This window comes from Podarcis tiliguerta, assembly GCF_965153285.1.
Source record: "Podarcis tiliguerta genome assembly, chromosome: 14".
NCBI classification, from domain to species: Eukaryota; Metazoa; Chordata; class Lepidosauria; order Squamata; family Lacertidae; genus Podarcis; species Podarcis tiliguerta.
Window position 1 is genome coordinate 44,933,740 of NC_139547.1, and position 18,357 is coordinate 44,952,096.

General features: G+C 47.5%; 2 protein-coding genes across 7 annotated transcripts in view; both read right to left on the minus strand.

The window, feature by feature from the left end:
• CIITA (class II major histocompatibility complex transactivator) overlaps positions 1–18,357 on the minus strand; it is a 1,021,617-nt gene that overhangs the window by 505,671 nt on the left and 497,589 nt on the right. The gene's annotated exons all lie outside the window — the stretch shown is intronic.
• LOC310664329 (multidrug resistance-associated protein 1-like) overlaps positions 461–18,357 on the minus strand; it is a 76,579-nt gene continuing 58,682 nt past the window's right edge. For all 5 annotated transcript variants that reach the window (XM_083413330.1, XM_083413329.1, XM_083413328.1 and 2 more), the window contains 10 exons: positions 17,975–18,182; positions 16,547–16,857; positions 13,636–13,835; positions 12,203–12,329; positions 11,027–11,128; positions 9,540–9,686; positions 8,204–8,362; positions 5,989–6,155; positions 4,689–4,883; positions 461–1,750 (listed from right to left, as the gene is read on the minus strand). In XM_083413330.1, the coding sequence (XP_083269456.1) occupies positions 1,642–1,750; positions 4,689–4,883; positions 5,989–6,155; positions 8,204–8,362; positions 9,540–9,686; positions 11,027–11,128; positions 12,203–12,329; positions 13,636–13,835; positions 16,547–16,857; positions 17,975–18,182 (1,725 nt within the window). In that variant the 3' untranslated portion in view covers positions 461–1,641. The remainder of the gene's footprint in view (positions 1,751–4,688; positions 4,884–5,988; positions 6,156–8,203; positions 8,363–9,539; positions 9,687–11,026; positions 11,129–12,202; positions 12,330–13,635; positions 13,836–16,546; positions 16,858–17,974; positions 18,183–18,357) is intronic.

Genomic DNA, 18,357 nt, shown 5'->3' on the forward strand with positions numbered 1-18,357 from the left:
TGATTAGAATCTCCCATGATGATCACATGTTCTTGAAATCATGTGACTTTGACCTCAGGGTTGCCACAGAAGGGGATTTCCTAGCTTGCTTTCTTTGTTTGTTCCAGCTATCATGAGACTGTTCCTCGCATGACACTAAAAAGTTCAGAGCTTTGGTTCAAAACAAATTATCTTTGCTACCTTTGTCAGAAGACCATAGAAAAAGCTATCTAATTTGCAGCCCCATGGCCGCTTACCGTTATTAAAGCACAGAATTACCTAAGCCTATTCATAAACATAGAAGTGCAACTTAAAATTGTCCACAAAACCCACACATTTCACCTTGCAAAACCCAAATTAAACCACACACCCAAGGAGTTACAATAAGTCCAGTATTCCCATGTTGGGGAGACAAAACCTTCCACCTCTGTTTACAGCAACCCTACTGTTATTTTCTGTTTACAAAGAATGAGGAGAGTTCTCCAAACAAAAAGGTTTTTACTGAAAGCTCTTTCCATGAGTCATTACAAAAATACCAAAGTAAATTTCGATCTATTTAACTTTAGAGAATTGTATTTACAAAAAAAATAAATAACTTTATTCTAAGAAAAGACGTGTCTTAAAAAAAAAGAAAAGAAAAAGTCAGCAACATAATTCAAAGTCTGCTGTTCCAAACTCCTGGAGTGAGCATTTAGATGCACTGATAAGTTTGATTTTCCTTCCAGCTTCGCTTTGGTAAAATGACTGTGGAGAACACAAGAATTGTGGGTTTTTGTTGCAGATCCTTTCCAATTAGAAGAACACAACGGCTGGGGGGGGTGGGGAGAGAAAGGACCTTAGACAGAAACGATTAGGCTGAATTTTCTTTTTTGGAACCACAACAAAAAAGCATTTTGCCTTCAACTGGGAGTGATTCTTTCACCCACAGGGTTAAATATATATGTATCTAATGGTACAGGGTGAAGTTATTGGGAATAATAAAACAAATCTCCATCTTCCTACGGCCAAGAACAAAAATTACCTGGTCTTCCATTTTCATTTTTTCCTCCATCCTCAAAACAAGCCAGAATTGCTCTAGATAAATGTATGCAATAAGCATGTTTTATCAGAATAGAAGGGAAATCCCTCGCTCCTCGCCCCAGTGCTGGCATGTGGCAATTCTGCTCATGGTGTTAAAGTTTCGGACTGTGCTATTCCTATCCTCTCTAGCAGCCATCCTAAAGGTTTCTCCCTGCTGGGTTTTCAAAAGGAAATTACCCAGTCTCTCCAAGAGCTCCTTGCCACAAAAACAGGGATGGCTGAGCAATGTTTTCGGCACAAATTCAGCCAAGCCTCCTCCAAGGACTCAATTTGGTCGAAGGGCCAAAATATAGCCACCCCTGCTCTAGGTAAATAGATGGGATTGGGGCTCAAAGAAACAACCTGTCCATCGCTACCGCTATGCTTGAAAACTAATCCTTTAAAAGGTCAGGAAAGTGTAGAGGAGAGGAGAGAAGGAGATTTTGTGCCTGTTGTGTCTCCATTACGTTGCAAGGAGTGGAACTGGTTGGCTGGAGTTTCTTGGGCAATGGATTTTGGCAGATGCTGCCGTCTTCGTCCGTGTTTGGTTCGCCAGTCCTCTTCTGAGCTGCACGCCCAGCGAGAGAAGCCGCGAACCAGGCGTTAAACCAAGCCAGAGTCTTTGGCCATGCTGTAGAAAATGCCTCTCTTCTGGATTAGGCTGGCAGGGGAGCCATATTCCGCAATTTCACCCTTGTCAAGGACAATCACCCTAAAACAAAACAGAAATGTAGTCAGCACACTTGCAGTTCCGGGGGGGTGGGGTCAGAATTCAGAGATGCGGGGTCTGTTTTGATTCTCTGCTGGAAGTCCATCAACGGGAGCCAAGGGCAAAATAAGGGGCAGAGGCTAATCCCTGACTCAACACCGCTGGCCATGCACAGGGATAACCTGCAAATACAAGTACAGTGGTGCCCCGCAAGACGAATGCCTCGCAAGACGGAAAACCCGCTAGACGAAAGAGTTTTCCATTTTCTGAAGCGCTTCGCAGGACGAATTTCCCTATGGGCTTGCTTCGCAAGACGAAAATGTCTTGCGAGTCTTGAGATTTTTTTCCGCTCCCTACCCCCTTTTTCTAAGCCGCTAAACCGCTAATAGCCTTTTAGCAGCTAATCCGCTAATCCGCTAAGCCTTTAATAGCCGCTAAACCGCTAATAGCGCTAATCTGCTAATAGGGTTGCTTCGCTAGACGAAGAGGCTCGCAGAACGAATCAATTTCGTCTTGCGAGGCACCACTGTACAAATCATAGAGGGCAAGGCTATCAATGGCTGTGTTCTCCCTTCACTGTCAGAGGCAGTATGTTGGAAATCACAACTGGGGAGCCCTTTGGTCTCAGCTTGCAGGCTTCCCACGGACATCTGGCTGGCCGCTGCGAGGGCACCAGGCCGGACTAGATGGGCCACAGACTTGATTCCGCAGAGCTGTGCCCCTGATCACTCCACACACAGACTTCCCTGCTGTTTCCCCTCCTTACATTAACCCTGCAGAGCTTTCGCTGCCCGCCCTATGCAACTATGGAGCTCACTTTTCACCTTCCCAGGCCTGTTTCTTAAGCCGCCACTTCTGTTCTGCAGCCCCGTTTGCCCCAGTATTCACCTCCACCCCATCCACTGTGAGATGTGAGGTTACAGGGAACCAGGCAGAGGGCCTTCTCGGTGGTGGCGCCCGCCCTGTGGAACGCCCTCCCATCAGATGTCAAGGAAATAAACAACTACAGTGGTACCTCGGGTTACAGACGCTTCAGGTTACAGACTCCGCTAACCCAGAAATAGTACCTCGGGTTAAGAACTTTGCTTCAGGATGAGAACAGAAATCGTGCTCCGGCGGCATGGCGGCAGCAGGAGGCCACATTAGCTAAAGTGGTGCTTCAGGTTAAGAACAGTTTCAGGTTAAGTACAGACCTCCGGAATGAATTAAGTATTTAACCCGAGGTACAACTGTATCTCTTATAGCAAAATTCAAGCTTAAACTGAAGAAAGTAGGAAAAACCACTGCGCCGGTAAGATACAATCTAAGTCAAATCCCTTATGAATACACAGTGGAAGTGAGGAACAGGTTTAAGGATTTAGATTTGCTGGACAGAGTGCCTGAAGAACTATGGATGGAGGCTCGTAACATTACACAGGAGGCAGCAACTAAAACCATCCCAATGAAAAGGAAATGCAAGAAAGCAAAGTGGCTGTCCAATGAGGCCTTACAAATAGCGGGGGAGAGAAGGCAAGCAAAATGCGAGGGAGATAGTGAAAGATACAGGAAATTGAATGAAGATTTCCAAAAAATAGCAAGGAGAGACAAGAAGTCCTTCTTAAACGAGCAATGCAAAGAAATAGAGGAAAACAATAGAATGGGGAAAACCAGAGATCTGTTCAAGAAAATTGGAGATATGAAAGGAACATTTCGTACAAAGATTTCCATTATAAAAGACAAAAGTGGAAAGGACTTAACAGAAGCAGAAGACATCAAGAAGAGGTGGCAAGAATACACAGAGGAACTATACCAGAAAGAAATGGATGTCTCATATACCCCAGGTAGTGTGGTTGCTGACCTTGAGCCAGACATGCTGGAGAGTGAAGTCAAATGGGCCTTAGAAAGCACTGCTAATAACAAGGCCAGTGGAAGTGATGATATTCCAGCTGAACTATTTAAAATTTTAAAAGATGATGCTGTTAAGGTGCTACACTCAATATGCCAGCAAATTTGGAAAACACAGCAGTGGCCAGAGGATTGGAGAAGATCAGTCTACATCCCACTCCCAAAGAAGGGAAGTGCCAAAGAATGCTCCAACTACCGCACAATTGCACTCATTTCACACGCTAGCAAGGTTATGCTTAAAATTCTACAAGGCAGGCTTAAGCAGTATGTTGATCGAGTTGGCTCGATCACTTTGGCCACCTCATGAGAAGAGAAGACTCCCTGGAAAAGACCCTGATGCTGGGAAAGATTGAGGGCACAAGGAGAAGGGGACGACAGAGGACGAGATGGTTGGACGGTGTTCTCGAAGCTACAAACATGAGTCTGACCAAACTGCGGGAGGCAGTGGAAGACAAGACAGAAGTGCCTGGCGTCCATGGGGTCACGAAGAGTCGGACACGACTAAACAACTAAACAACAACAACACAATTGTATCTGACTTTTAGAAGACATCTGAAGGCAGCCCTGTTTAGGGAAGTTTTTAATGTTTGATGGTTTAATGTGCTTTTAATATTCTGTTGGGAGCTGCCCAGAGTGGCTGGGGAAACGTAGCCAGGGGGACGGAGTATAAATAAATAAATAGACTAATAATAATAATAATAATAATAATTTCATCTATATCCTATCACACGAGGCAGCTGAGGAATGAAAAAGGGAGAAATTTAAGTACAGCTGGAAGGGAAGAACACTGAGAGGAAAATGGTGACTGTTTAAAACAACATAAATAGTTTGAGTAAAGCAAGCCTGGAGGTACACTGGAAGCAAAATGGCAGTTTTAAACAACAGCAGCGGTTTCAGTAAAGCAGGGATGAAAGAGCACAAATGGGTTGGTTTTTTTGTTTTGTTTTTTTTTAAAGGAGAGAGAGAGAGAGAGATGTATACAACACAGAAGCTAACACAATAGAGCCTTTCCAAACTCTCTTCTCCTCAGATACTCGCATGGTTCATCCACTTTTACCGTGTATAGTCCATGATCGTGTTCAACCGGTGTGCTATCGTTAGGACTGTGCAGCCCTCAAACTGCGTCCGGATTGTTGACTGTATGAGGTCATCTGTTTCAAGATCCACGGCCGCTGTAGCTTCATCTAAAACCAGGATTTTGGATTTCCGAAGCAAGGCTCGAGCAAGGCACACCAGCTGTCGCTGGCCAACACTGGAGACAGAGAGTAAAACACACACAAAAACTTTAAAAATTGAATCTCTAACAACAGTCCATTTCAGGGCCAAATAGCTAATTAATCAGGTTTTTAAAGAACCTACTTGAATTAGCCACTTTCACTTTTATTTCGAAAAGAAAAAGCAGCTGCAAATGTGCACCCATGATCTGGGACCCAGAAAAGGCCAACCTTTTGTAAAAAAACAAAATCTAAACAGCTTATTTAAAAGCTACTGCACAACTCAATTCAACAGGCTCTTTCGAAAAATATCTAACATCATTCCTTAATATTCTATGTCCAACAGGAGGCAGAAACCTGCATTCTGTGATCATGAGGAAAATGACCAAATAGATCCTCTGCTAAAAAGCCGAGAAAAACCCTAAGAACCAGATTTTGCAGGATTTCGCTTTGATTTGGATTCCAGTACAGTCATACCTTGGAAGTTGAACAGAATCCGTTCCGGAAGTCCGCTCGACTTCCAAAACCAAAGCACGGCTTCTGATTGGCTGTAGGAAGCTTCTTGCAGCCAATCGGAAGCCGTGGAAGCCCCTTCAGACGTTCAGCTTCCTAAAGAACGTTCGAAAACCAGAACACTCCCGGTTTTTGATCGCTCGGGAGCTGGAACGTTCGACTCCTAAGGTTTTCAGGAGGCAAGGTATGATTGTATTAGACTTAAGCTTTTTGTGCAATTACGTGTCCTCACCCAATGCTCCTAAAGTGAGGACTCTTTTACGGCCCAAGGGAGTGTGCCATTACGACATATTATGTGGACAAAATGTGGGTTTTGCACTGAGAGGTTAGGGGGTTTTTTACAGTGTGGGACTTGGTCTTAAAAAGAAGTGAGAGTGAAAAGGGTACCCTCAGCCAGACTTGCACACACAGATGCCCAGGGTTCCAGAATGGCATAAAGAGGTTAATGTTGTAGCTCAGTGTTTCTCAATCTTGGGTCCCCAGCTGTTGTTGGACTACAACTCCCATCATCCCTGACCACTGGTCCTGCTAGCTAGGGATGACGGGAGTTGTAGTCCAACGAACAGCTGGGGAAACCTAAGATAGCGGGATTGGAAAGGAAAATAAAAAGGGGCAGAAACTGTACAGTACCTGAGGTTTTCTCCTCCTTCGGAACACTCGTGGTTGAGTTTATCAGGGAGTGCCGAGACAAAGTTTTTCAAGTGAGCGAGTTCCAAAGACGTCCAGACGTCTTCATCGGAGTATTGGTCGAAAGGGTCCAAATTCATGCGCAGGGAGCCAGAAAACAAGATGGGGTCCTGTTTGGAGAACAGAAGAAGAAGAAGAAGAAGAAGAAGAAGAAGAAGAAGAAGAAGAAGAAGAAGAAGAAGAAGAAGAAGAAGAAGAAGAAGAGGAGGAGGAGGAGGAGGAGGAGGAGGAGGAGGAGGAGGAGTTTGGATTTGATATCCCGCCTCTCGCTCCCCTTCAGGAGTCTCAAAGCGGCTAACATTCTCCTTTCCCTTCCTCCCCCACAACAAACACTCTGTGAGGTGAGTGAGGCTGAGAGACTTCAGAGAAGTGTGACTGGCCCAAGGTCACCCAGCAGCTGCATGTGGAGGGGCGGAGATGCAAACCCGGTTCACCAGATTACAAGACTACCGCTCTTAACCACTACACCACACTGAAAGCCATCAATCAGGTCTGCAGTGCACATTTCAGAAATTTATAATAAGGTAGGTGTGCGCATTAGTCTACAACAGAGGTAGACATTTTGGTGCCCTCAAAACGTTGCTGGCCTACAACTCCCATGCTCCCTGACCGCTGGTCATTCGGAGAGGGGCTGAGGCGAGTCAGAACCCCGTTTCCTCTCTCCACCTACACGCAAATGCTTCCAATGCAGGAAACGCTTGAGCCACAAGCGAAGTGCCCTCCAACAGACCTCCTTCCTGCCTGGGTATCTAGAAATCAGCCTTGGCAGCAGGACTGGGCAGATCTCAGCAGAGGTCATGTCCATGGGACTAGTGGGTTACACACTAACAAGAATGCAATGTGGGTGTACTGTAGGAACCAGAGGCCACTGGTTGTGCGTCCAAATCCTTTCAGAAATTAATGTGCACATTTGCACTTTAAGAAGAAACAAGGTGAGCAAGCAGCTGCTAGAGCATTCCTTTGTAGGCACAAGTTTAATCTCCTCTTAGGTTCATACGTATATATCCTGTTGGCATCCATCTGTCTCGATACGACAATGGAGTGCGCCTCTGGGAGTGAAGTCAAACTGCTGCGCTTGCAGCACCGAAGAGACCTCCCCGTGATGGAAGCCTGGGCAGTGTGCATGGGGGTCTTGGGCTGCCCAGACGACAAGACTCCCCTCTCAGCCCAAAGGAAAGCAGAGCAAGACGTTTGGCACCAGCATGGATGCGGGAGTTGCTGGAAGAAGGTGTACAAGGCGCCGTCCAACCAACTAGATATGTGTAGGGTTTACCCCTTAGCCTTCTTCTCTTCTCCAAAGATATCCTGCAACAGGTTAGGATCAGAGTTTTCCTTCTCCTAGATGGGCTTCCTTCCCAGGTTGATGAGGCCCACCTGCCCCTTAAAAAGGTAAAGGTAAAGGGACCCCTGACCGCTAGGTCCAGTCGTGGCCGACCCTGGGATTGCGGCGCTCATCTCGCTTTACTGTCCGAGGGAGCCAGCTTCTGGGTCAAGTGGCCAGCATGACTAAGCCACTTCTGGCGAACCAGAGCAGTGCATGGAAACGCCATTTACCTTCCCGCCGGAGCGGTACCTATTTATCTACTTGCACTTTGGTGTGCTTTCGAACTGGGCAGGAGCACGGACCGAGCAACGGGAGCTCACCCCGTCACGGGGATTCGAACCGCCGACCTTCTGATCGGCAAGCCCTAGGCTCTGTGGTTTAACCCACAGCGCCACCCGCATCCCTACCTGCCTCTTACATGTGTGCAAAAAAAAGGGGCTCCACCCTCCATCTACAGAGCAACTTCAGAGGCCATTTGAAAGTAAATTCATCAAGAACGTATATGAGCCAACACAAAAGATGGGCTTGCCCTATACTCATGCCAGCAAAGACCAACTCCCTCCCGAAACTGCCTTGGTCAGCCATCTGACATGGCCTTGCAAATATTTGCTTCCCCTCTGCGTTTGCGTTCTCTCTCTTGGCACCACCTGAAATGCTTTGGCAGAGAAGCTGCATATGCATGTAGAAAGCAAATAAAACCAGGCACCCATTAAGATCAGTGGACTCAAGCCTGTAACGAGGCGGCATAAGCAGTGAACACAGCCAAAGGAGTTAGAAAGCACAGCTCCTAACAAAATAGTCAAATTGTGGGCATGAGCAGAGATTCCCGCTTACCTGGGGGATAATGGTGACCTTGAAGCGAAGGTCGTGGAGCCCAATCTTTGCAATGTTAATCCCATCAATGAGAATCTCCCCTTCGGCTGCCTCGTTGATGCGGAACAAGCCGAGAGTCAGGGACGACTTTCCAGCTCCTGTTCTCCCAACGATGCCCACCTATTGAGAAGGGCAGAAGGGGGTGGGGGAGGGGAAGGGGAAGGAGCCACAATGCTCTTAGTTCTGGAAAGCAAGGCTGGAGCCAAGAGGACGAAGGATGCTGGCTGTATCTGAAGGGGATCGTCCTGCCCTTCCCCTCCAGACTGAGGAAAGAAGAGACTTCTTCTAAGAAACCTGGACTAGCAAGCTCTGCTTGGAAAACACTGCAGCTCTGCAAAGCGGGAAAGAAACTGCATTTGTTATGGCACGGCCAGGGAACACCTGCGGCCGAGCCGGATGCTGAAATGCAGTTTGAATCATCCCTGCTGATGGGAGCAGAAGTGCCACACAACAGCTGAAAGGCCACAGGTTCCCTGGCCCTGCTTTATGGACTCCTTGGCACACAGGAGTCTTGGAAAACGGAACGCCCACCCTTGAAACTACTGTTTTAAGTTTCAAGTTGCCTGAAGACATGGAGAGGCAATGGGCGAGCGGTGTGTGTGTGTGTGTGTGTGTGTGTCCTTCACATCTTCAAAAAGTAACATGCCAGGCAGCCCTAAAAAAAACCCCTCTATCTTTGATACTCTTCTTGATCAAGGCTCCTTTATTGTCTCCTCTCACCTCCCACAAATTCTGCCTTTCCACCTTTCCCTTCCACACAGTTTCTTTTCAGCCTCAGCTCTTCCTTTATTTATTAAATTTATATATGTCGCCCGGAGATCACAGGGCGGTTTACCACATTAAATGCAGAATGAAAACACAAAAATATTTACATTAAATCAAAACCCTCCTGCAAACACCTTTGAAAGGCCATAGATTTTACCAAGGCCTGGTTGAAGAGGGACTGTTTTTGCCTGGCACCTAAAGATACGCAACGAAGGTGCCAGGTGAACTTCCCTGGGGAGAGCATTCCACAGATGGAGAGCCACTACAGAGAAGGCCCTGTTCTCCTGTTGCCACCCTCCAGACATCACATGGAGGAGGCGCAAGAAGAAGGGCCTTAGATGATGAATGCAGTGTCAGGGACTGTTCCTATGCGGAGAGGTGGTCCTTGAGATACTGCGGCCCTGAGCCATTTAAGGCTTTGTAGAGGCTCCACTTCCCTCCCTCCTCCCCTTTCCTACAAGAGCACCTTCTCTGCCTTCTTAACTCCCCCACCCCCCGGCTTCAGTGTCCATTAATGAGTCCCGGCACTCACTTTTTCTCCTCCATCTATGGTGATGTTGATGTCCCTCAGGACCAAATCCATGTTGTCCCTGTAGCGAAGGCCATAGCCTTTGAACTCCACCTTGCCTTCGTGGGGCCAGTTGCTTGGTGGGGCTGTTTGCTTAATGGTCCACTCTGCCTGAGAGAAAGAAAAAAAGCCAGGAGCTTCCATTATTAGCCTCTGATGTGCCACCTAGTAGACCCCAACAGCATGGGGGAGAACCACCACCCATCATCCATGACTGGAGAATGCAGTTGGAAGGGACCACAACAAACATCTAGTCCAAACCCCTCCAATGCAGGAATCTTTTGCCCAATGTGGGGCTCGAACCCACGACCCAGAGATTAAGAGTCTCATGCTTCCTGCTCTGCTTGTGAGCTTCCCGAGAGCCACGGCAGAAAACCAGGATGCTACTCAAGATGCACCTCTGGTCTGACTTAGCAGGGCAGCTATTCCACTATTCAGTGACTTCCCTTCTTCTCTTCCCATGGTTCATTTTGCTTATCATAAATCCCTGCATACTTTACATAAACCAAACCATTCTGCATTCCATTATTACATCCATCAAAACTTATTTACACTGTTGAATTGATCTTAATGCTGCCAGCGTTTTTAAGTGTACACAAATCCCTCCCACATATTCAATAAACATTTTCCAATCTTCTCTAAATGCACTTTCTTCTTGTTTTCTTATTTTATCTATTGTCTGCAAGCTGCGCATATTCCATCAGCTTAAGTTGCCGTTATTCTTTAGTTGGGACCTTGCTCGTTTTCAGTTTTGGGGCTAATGAAACACGGGCCGCAGTACATACATAAATAGCCTTTTTTTTTTTTGGACACCTGGGAATTTCCATTTGAATTATCCCCAAACAATTTACCAGTATTTTATACCATCATATCACCCCCAGTCCTCTGGCATAGCAACCTGGAGCCAAATGCTACATTCTTGGCCTCAGAAACAGAGTTGCTGTGCATAGTAATAATAGAAGTAATAATAATAATGATCTTATTATTTATATTCTGCTCATCTGACTGGGTTGCCCTAGCCAGTAAAAAACTACAATAAAGCATCAACTATTAATATCTTCCCTGTACAGGGCTGCCTTCAGGTGCTTTCTATAGGTCACCCCTGTGCAGATCCTGTTTTTCCAATAAAGAGTTAACTTCACTTTGTCCATGTGATTTACTGCTGGCTGGCTCCTGACACCCATCATCTGAAGACCATTGCCCAGTCCCCACTTGATGCACCAAATAAAGCAGAGTTCACGCCACTGTAAATCCCGTGGCCTCTTTAAAGCAGAAGGACGAATATGGCTGCATCTGCAGAACGATCAATTCTAAAGGGCATCGATGGGCTTTAAAATTCTGCCCTCATCTGCTGGGTGAGCAGCAGGAAATGCAGATCCCTGTACCTGGGTAACCCACAGGCTTACAATGCGCCCTCAAAACTGCAGGTAGAGGAGCGGCCTTAAACTTACCTCTTTCTCCTTCTCAGAGTATTCTTTGACTCTTTCCACAGCAACAATGTTTGTTTCCATCTCGGACGACATGCGAACCAACCAATTCAAGTAAGTGGTGATCTAACAAGAATGAACAGAGGCCCCAAATATGTGTTTTGAATACATCCCAGCAAGCTGCCCATTCAAGTTCTGCCTGATGAACATGCTTGAGGACTCGTGTATTGTTTCGGACGTTATCTCCTCCTCTACCTCCGGGTGAAAATTTTGAAGCCAGGGAGGTTTCGACAAACCATTAAAAAGTCTACATCTTCATGAAGCACTGCCTTGTTTAACAAGGAGGTCTCAGGCATGCTGTCTTTGTTTATAGAGTTAAGAGCCAATCTGCACATGCAGAAAAAGCAAGAGAGAGAGGCTCAGATCAAGAAGAATTTCAGAATTGCAAGAGGAAGGACCTCATGTCCGAATGTTAATTCCTAGAGTCAGAGCACAGACAGAACAGCTCCTCGTTTGGGGGCTGGAATTGTTTTATTGCAAGTACTATCTTTTTAACACAAGTATCTTACCTAGGCGGTCGGGGATGAAGAAGAGAAATTCCACAGTGGAGCTACTGTTGCATCCAAAGCCCCCTGCCAATTCAGGTGGTGGGGGGAAAGGGGTCTGGTGGCTTATTTTTCCTCATCCCTGCCCACAGATTAACCAGGCCAGCTCGATGAGCGGCATGGTTTTAGGGCAGCGATGGAGAACCATCAGATGTTATGGACTACAGCATCCATCATCCCTGACCATGCTGGTGGGGGGTGATGGGAGTTGTAGTCCTAGCAACATCTGGAGGGCCAATTCCTGTACTAGGGCCAGGGGAATGAGACTGCATAGATTCTATGGGTCCACTGCCTCCTTGTATACACCCTGCCTCCGTCACACTGAGACTGCCTCCAGCGATTGACCTCACATTCTTGCAGAAGAGGGGGCCTACAGCACCCTCAGCCGCCTTCCCAGAAAGCAACAGGATTGCCCCCTTAACATTGCCTAACCTTTCACTAAATGCTACCTAAAAAGCACAATTCTCTCCTTGCTGAATTATCTATATAGCTTATCCACCAAAAATGAAGAACCGCACCCCTCAAAAAGGTTTTCTTAAAAAGATTATTAGGCTTCTGCTCCAAAAGCAAACCCAGCCTGTTTTCCGTGGGCTACCTGCAGCGAATAGGAGATGGAGAGCCCGACCAGTCCAGGGCTCAGGCTATTGCGGGCGATGACGGCAAAGAGAGAGGCAAAGAGGACGATGAAGTTCCCAACGTACTCCAGCCGGACTGCGAGCCACCTGGAAGGAAAGAGGGGGCTTCTTTTAATACCCACCAGGCCTTTGCAGGCCACCTGCGTGAGGACGGGGGGGGGAGCACTGCAGAGCGGGGGGAAGAAACAGGGGGAGCAGTATACACTGGTGGTCAAAAAGGTTTGATGGCTCATAACACGACCTTCTTTTTTTTTTTTTGAGTAATGCCATAAAATTATATACCAACGGAAAGATAATTTAATGAAGAATGTAATGCAGGCTCGGATCAAGCATTTCCTGGTGATCATCCAACAGATGAGGGCAGAATTTTAAAGCCCATCAACGCCCTTTGGAATTGATCATTCTACAAATGCAGCCATATTAATCTTTCTGGTTTAAAGAGACCAGGGGGTTTAAAGAGACCATGAGCTCCTGTAGGAAAAAACCTGCTTTATTTGGTGCATCAAGTGAGGACAGGGCAGTGGTCTTCAGATGATGGGTGTCAGGAGCCAACCAGCAGTAAATCACATGGGCAAAGTGAAGTTCAAAAAAGTGGTGTTATGAGCCATCATTGCCAAAACAAGATGACACCTGATTGGCTCTCTGGTTATTTGGCTATAACATTTGATAGAATACAGATAATTAAACAAACATTCTTGCATTACATTCTTCATTAAATTCTCTTTCCATTGATACATAATTATATGGTATTACTCCAAAAAAAGTGGTGTTATGAACCATCAAACCTCGGAAATACACTTTTTCCGAAAGGTTTCCACAATTTTGGCCACTAGTGTACGTGGGCTGGTAGTTGGTCGTGAAAAGTTTGCACAGGGAATTAAAAGCTGGTCAAAACTTAAGAAACAGATCCTCAGGACCAGCTGACATGCTCAAGGTGCCCCAAGTTTAACTAGGGATTGGAGTTTGGGACTCAGGAACAATTCTGCTCGCCTCCACAAACGTCCAGCAGAGGGCCTCAAATTCTGAACCAACTCCAACGGAGTGTTGTTGGAGCTGAAGGACCAATGTGTATGAAATCCCCCAGGTACAGTGGTACCTTGGGTTACAGACGCTTCAGGTTACAGATGCTTCAAGTTTCAGACTCTGCTAACCCAAAAATAGCACCTCGGGTTAAGAACTTTGCTTCAGGATGAGAACAGAAATTGTGCGGCGGCGGCGCAGCGGCAGGCCCCATTAGCTAAAGTGGTACCTCAGGTTAAGAACAGTTTCAGGTTAAGAACGGACCTCCAGAATGAATTAAGTTCTTAACCTATACCACTGTACTCATACAGACTGGTAGCAGGGAAAAGATTTCTGTAACTCAAACCCAACGTTCCTTGGGTCGTCCACCCACCTGTTGGCGACGATGCTTGGGTAGTAAGCTTTTTGGTTTTCGTCCACCTTCACGTCGCTCTGCTTTATGAAGCGCTTCTGCTCTTCGAAGGCTCGGATGACGCTGACCCCCAGCAGCGTCTCGTTGAAGTGGGAGTAGACCGGGGAGCGGCTGACCGACTCCAGGCGCTTCAGCTGGCGGGAAGTGGCTACGTAGAAGCGCTGGAAAGGGGCAGGTCAGAGAAATCAAGGTGATGGGTAAGAGGCCGCTCGCACCCACTCTGCTTCTGATAGCCAATGCGAACTACAACTCCCACCAGCCCCTCCCAGTGTGGCCAATGCTCAGGGATGATTGGGAGCTGTAGCTGGGGATGTCAGGGAATCCTGATGGAAACAGGAGTGGAAATTGTTCTGTGTCTGGGATGCAAATCAATCCAGGGAATATGATCCCTCTTAGCTGCTGCAGCTGCTGCTTTTCAGCCCATAAACTATATATAAACGCTGACTTTCCCGACCTCACCCATTTGCACTGCGTTTCCCCTGCACTGACATGAATGACCCATGCACTGAAATGACTGGGTGTGGAATAATGTAATGCTGCAATGAAATGTGTAATTTATGACATAGTCAATGTAATGGTTCTAGGGGTTGCTCGTGCGTAAATCGGCGCCACACCTGGGTGGGTTGCCTGAGTGAACCCTTTCTGTCTGGACAGCCACTCGCCCGTGGCTGTCTCAATCGCTGGCAGAATCCGTCAGTGGGCGTTTCTTGAACTTCTTCCAGCATAAAAGTTCTTTGACGCCTAGTCTCCGCCTACTTCCCCTGCGCGGAAGCCTTCTGCGCAGGGAGAGTGTGGGCATCGGAGGACCTGTGCTCTCCCCGCTGGTCCCCGGCGAGGAGTCTTGGAGCCACCTTGCCGATTCCCCCATCCGCCCCCCTCCTCCACTGGTGCTACGCTGATTTCCTTCCCCAGAAGATGTGCTGCTTCTCTCCCTCCCGGGACGCTCTCCGGAATCCCTCTGGAGCCCTCCCTCTCCTTCTGGCTCCTATGGCAGTTCCCTGACAGTCAATGATGTGACATTTTGCTGCAGCAGACACAAAGATGCATAATGTTGTCAGAAGCTGAACTGCAGCGGACTGGAAACTGCGCTGCATGCAACAAACACGCACTGCTTAACTACCACAACAGGAAACCCGCTTCAATTCTGCACCCGTTCATCCTGCCGTTTAAGCGAGGATTAAATTTCCTGCTGTCTCTGTGCATGGGGACGGGGAAGCAGAATGGTGAATTTGTATCTCTGGCATCGATAAATACGAAGGATGCTTGCTGCCTTTTGGGAAAGGACCTCTACATATATTATTTTCACCCTAGAAGCCAGACGTTGTGCTTCCAAGATGGAGCTGGAACTCCTCCATGATAGAGAAGCAGCTGCAGGCACAAGGAACTGGCCAAGTGAGGAAAGAGAAATATGGAGGCCTCTAGCAAATGAACTAATAGTAGGAGTTATCTTCTGCTCATCTGAATGGGTCACCCCAGCTGCACTGGATGGCTTCCAACAAATATAAAAACACAATAAAACATGAAACATTTAAAAATGTCCCTATAAAGACCTGCCTTCAGATGTCTTCTAAAAGTCAGAAAGTTGTTTATTTCCTTGACATATGACGAGAGGGCGTTCCACAGGGCAGGTGTGACTACTGAGAAGGCCCTCTGCCTAGTTTCCTGTAACTTCACTTCTCGCTATGAGGGAACCACCACAAGGGGGAGACGCTCCTTCAGGTATACTGGGCTGAGGCCGTTTAGAGCTTTAAAGGTCCTAACAAATGCACCCTCAAGGAAGGGCAATGAGGTTATACTAGTTATATGCAGTGCGTACCCCTAAACATTTTGTGAATCTTTGTACTTTTGTCCATTTACTGTATTTATTTTTCCTGATTTGAACTATAAAATGGTGATCTTCTTGAGTCAAAATGAGAGTACCCCTAAACATTTTTTTTTAAAGAAAAAAAGCACTGGTTGTATGATTACAGAAGAAAATCCCCAGCATTGACTCTGGGAACTATGAATTTTTATTATACAGTGGTACCTCGGTTTTTGAACACCTCCGTTGACGACCGTTTCGGTTTTTGAACACCGTAAACCCGGAAGTAAATGCTTCTGTTTTTGAACACACCTCGGAAGTCAAAGATGCCGCACAGCTTCCGCCAAGTGCAAGGTCAAGAGGCCTAGCTGTTGGCTATTGAGTTTTCGGTTTTCAAATGTTTCAGAACTCGAACGGTCTTCCAGAATGGATTACATTCAGAAACCGAGGTACCACTGTAGTTAGATTTTGTTTATTTGCTTGCAGCACTTTGACATCAATTCATCTATTTTTGATATCCTGCTTTGTATATTTAAGTTGAGCAGTCACTGATCCAAGACTGGTTCTGCCAAGAAGTACCTTGTGCCTGCCCAGCAGACTCTTATTTGGTTCCTTCACCAAATAAGCAATCTGAGAAGCTTTGGTTACTTGGCTAATGAGCAGTAAACCTCCTAAAAGGGGTGACGGAGAAAGACACACAGCGAATGTCTGGCGTAAGTGTGGCCAGCTTATTCTTTGATGGAAGAGCACACAAGAGGGGTTGTCATTATATTAGAAGGAGCGGCACCCACTGCTATGCCACACCAACCTGGTGTCTTCATGATGCTCTGGACTACAACTCCCATCATCCCTAGCTAGCAGGACCGGTGGTCAGGGATGCTGGGGGTTGTAGTCCAACGACGACTGGTGGGGACCCACGTTTGACAAACACTGGCTTAAAGGACTGAATGAAGATTCCCGCTTGAAGCGGCAGCCAACTGCGGAGTTTGCTAACACGGTCTCACCAAGAACCAGCTTGGCTAAGGGGGAATCTGAGGCAGAGCTAGAACCAGGGACAAGAGCTTTGCGTACCTGTACAAAGAAGTAGATGAATCCCAGGGGAGGAATGACCACAGCAGCCACTGGGGTGGCCAGGAGGATAATGATGCAGGCCCCAATGACGTTAAACATGGAGCCCATGAACATCTTGATGATCTGGGGGATGATGGAGTCAATGGTGTCGATTTCTTTGGAAAAACGGTTCACCAAATTCCCGCTGGGCGTCCGCTCAAAGAAGCTCATGGGGCACCGCAGAATGTTGTGGAGCAAGTTGACGTGGAGACGGCGGGAAGCAAATATCCCTCCAATCGAAACAGCCATGGAGTAGCCAAACACAGCAATACCTTTAGGGAGGCAGGCACAAAAAACACCCTTAAGTGACGGTGTCCTTCCCTTCAACTTTGCTTATGAACGAACGGACGGAAGACCTTATTAACACAGCGGGCTCGCGAATGGAGCCTACCACTGTCGAAAACTACTCCACAGTTCCACTGAAGGATTTTCTTCTGTGTTTGCCATGAATTTCTTTTCTGCAAGGAGTTGAATAAAGTCTGGGATGTCCTGAGAGACTGTGGGGCGGTCTAAGGTTTAAGGGGTGCATGTGTGAGGGGGGTGGGGAGAGGAGAGAGGTGCAGGCCCTAAACGGGGGGGGGGGGGGAGGCAACCCATCTATTGCCTTCTGTTCTGTTGTTGTTGTGGTGCCCCTCGGCTCAGCACCCAGTGCCAGCAAACTGGTTGTGCCCTGAGGAGGAGCTAGAACTTGGGCTAAGCCCTTCAGACCACAGGAATCCCCAACTCAGAATACACTTCTTTCTAAAGGGTTTACCATTCTCTGCAGAAGAAAGCCAGGAAGCAGCCCGACCCCAGCTTCCCTCCTGTCTGTGATCTTTCGGAGCCACGACCTGGACTGAACCCTTCCCAGCCACTGAGCTCTTGGAAAAGCTTGGAGAAACGTTGCCAAACAGAATCAAGTGTCGCCGTGTCCTCAAGCAAAGGGTGCTCCTGCCAGGAGGCCCAGGGCAACTCCCTTGACGCCTATTCGAGGTTGCTGACTTACGTGCAAAGGCACCCTATTCCAGGCCCCACAAACAAGGGGAGAAGGAGGAAACCAGCAGGATTGCTACTGCAGGCAGTGAACATGAGCACGTGACAGGAGCCCTTCTGGATCAGGCCAAAGGACCATCCATCCCTGCCTCCTGATAAGGGAACGGCCATAGTTCAGGGGCAGAGCATCCGATTGTTAGCAGGAGGTCCCCAGAATGCAGCTGCCAGGCAGTATTGAACTGAGCTTGATGGACCAATGGTCTGCTTGTCTTAAGGCAGCTTCCTGCATCCCTACACCTATGAGAATCCCCAAATCAGGACTGCAAGCCGGGCCCAAACTGGAGGTGGAGGAACTCCTTCAGAGGAGTTGGATAAACTGAGCAAGGCGACGAGAACCAAGAGAGACTGCAAGCAGACCTTGAGACGTTCCCAGCGCTCCGTACACTCCTAGCCGGAGGTCTGTGTGCTGCTGCGTCCCATTGATAACAGGGTCGTCGGTCCACAGGCTTAGCCAGTAGTTGGAAGCAAGTGAGGCTATGTGGTTGCAGAGAAAAAGGAAGATGCTCATGAAGGTGATGCAGAGTCCAATGGCTTTCATGTACTCCCAGTAGACAGCCGGCTTCACCTAAACACAGAAGGGATCGGACTTAGCACACCACTCTTGGGACGCAACTCCCAACTTTGACTCTTAATTCGCTCCCGCCCTGCCAAAATCCTTCGCCCCTCTTGCTCTGCATAGGCTTCTTAGTCGTCTAAACCCTCCACGGTCCCCCCTCTCATCTCACTTGGTTTCTTTATCC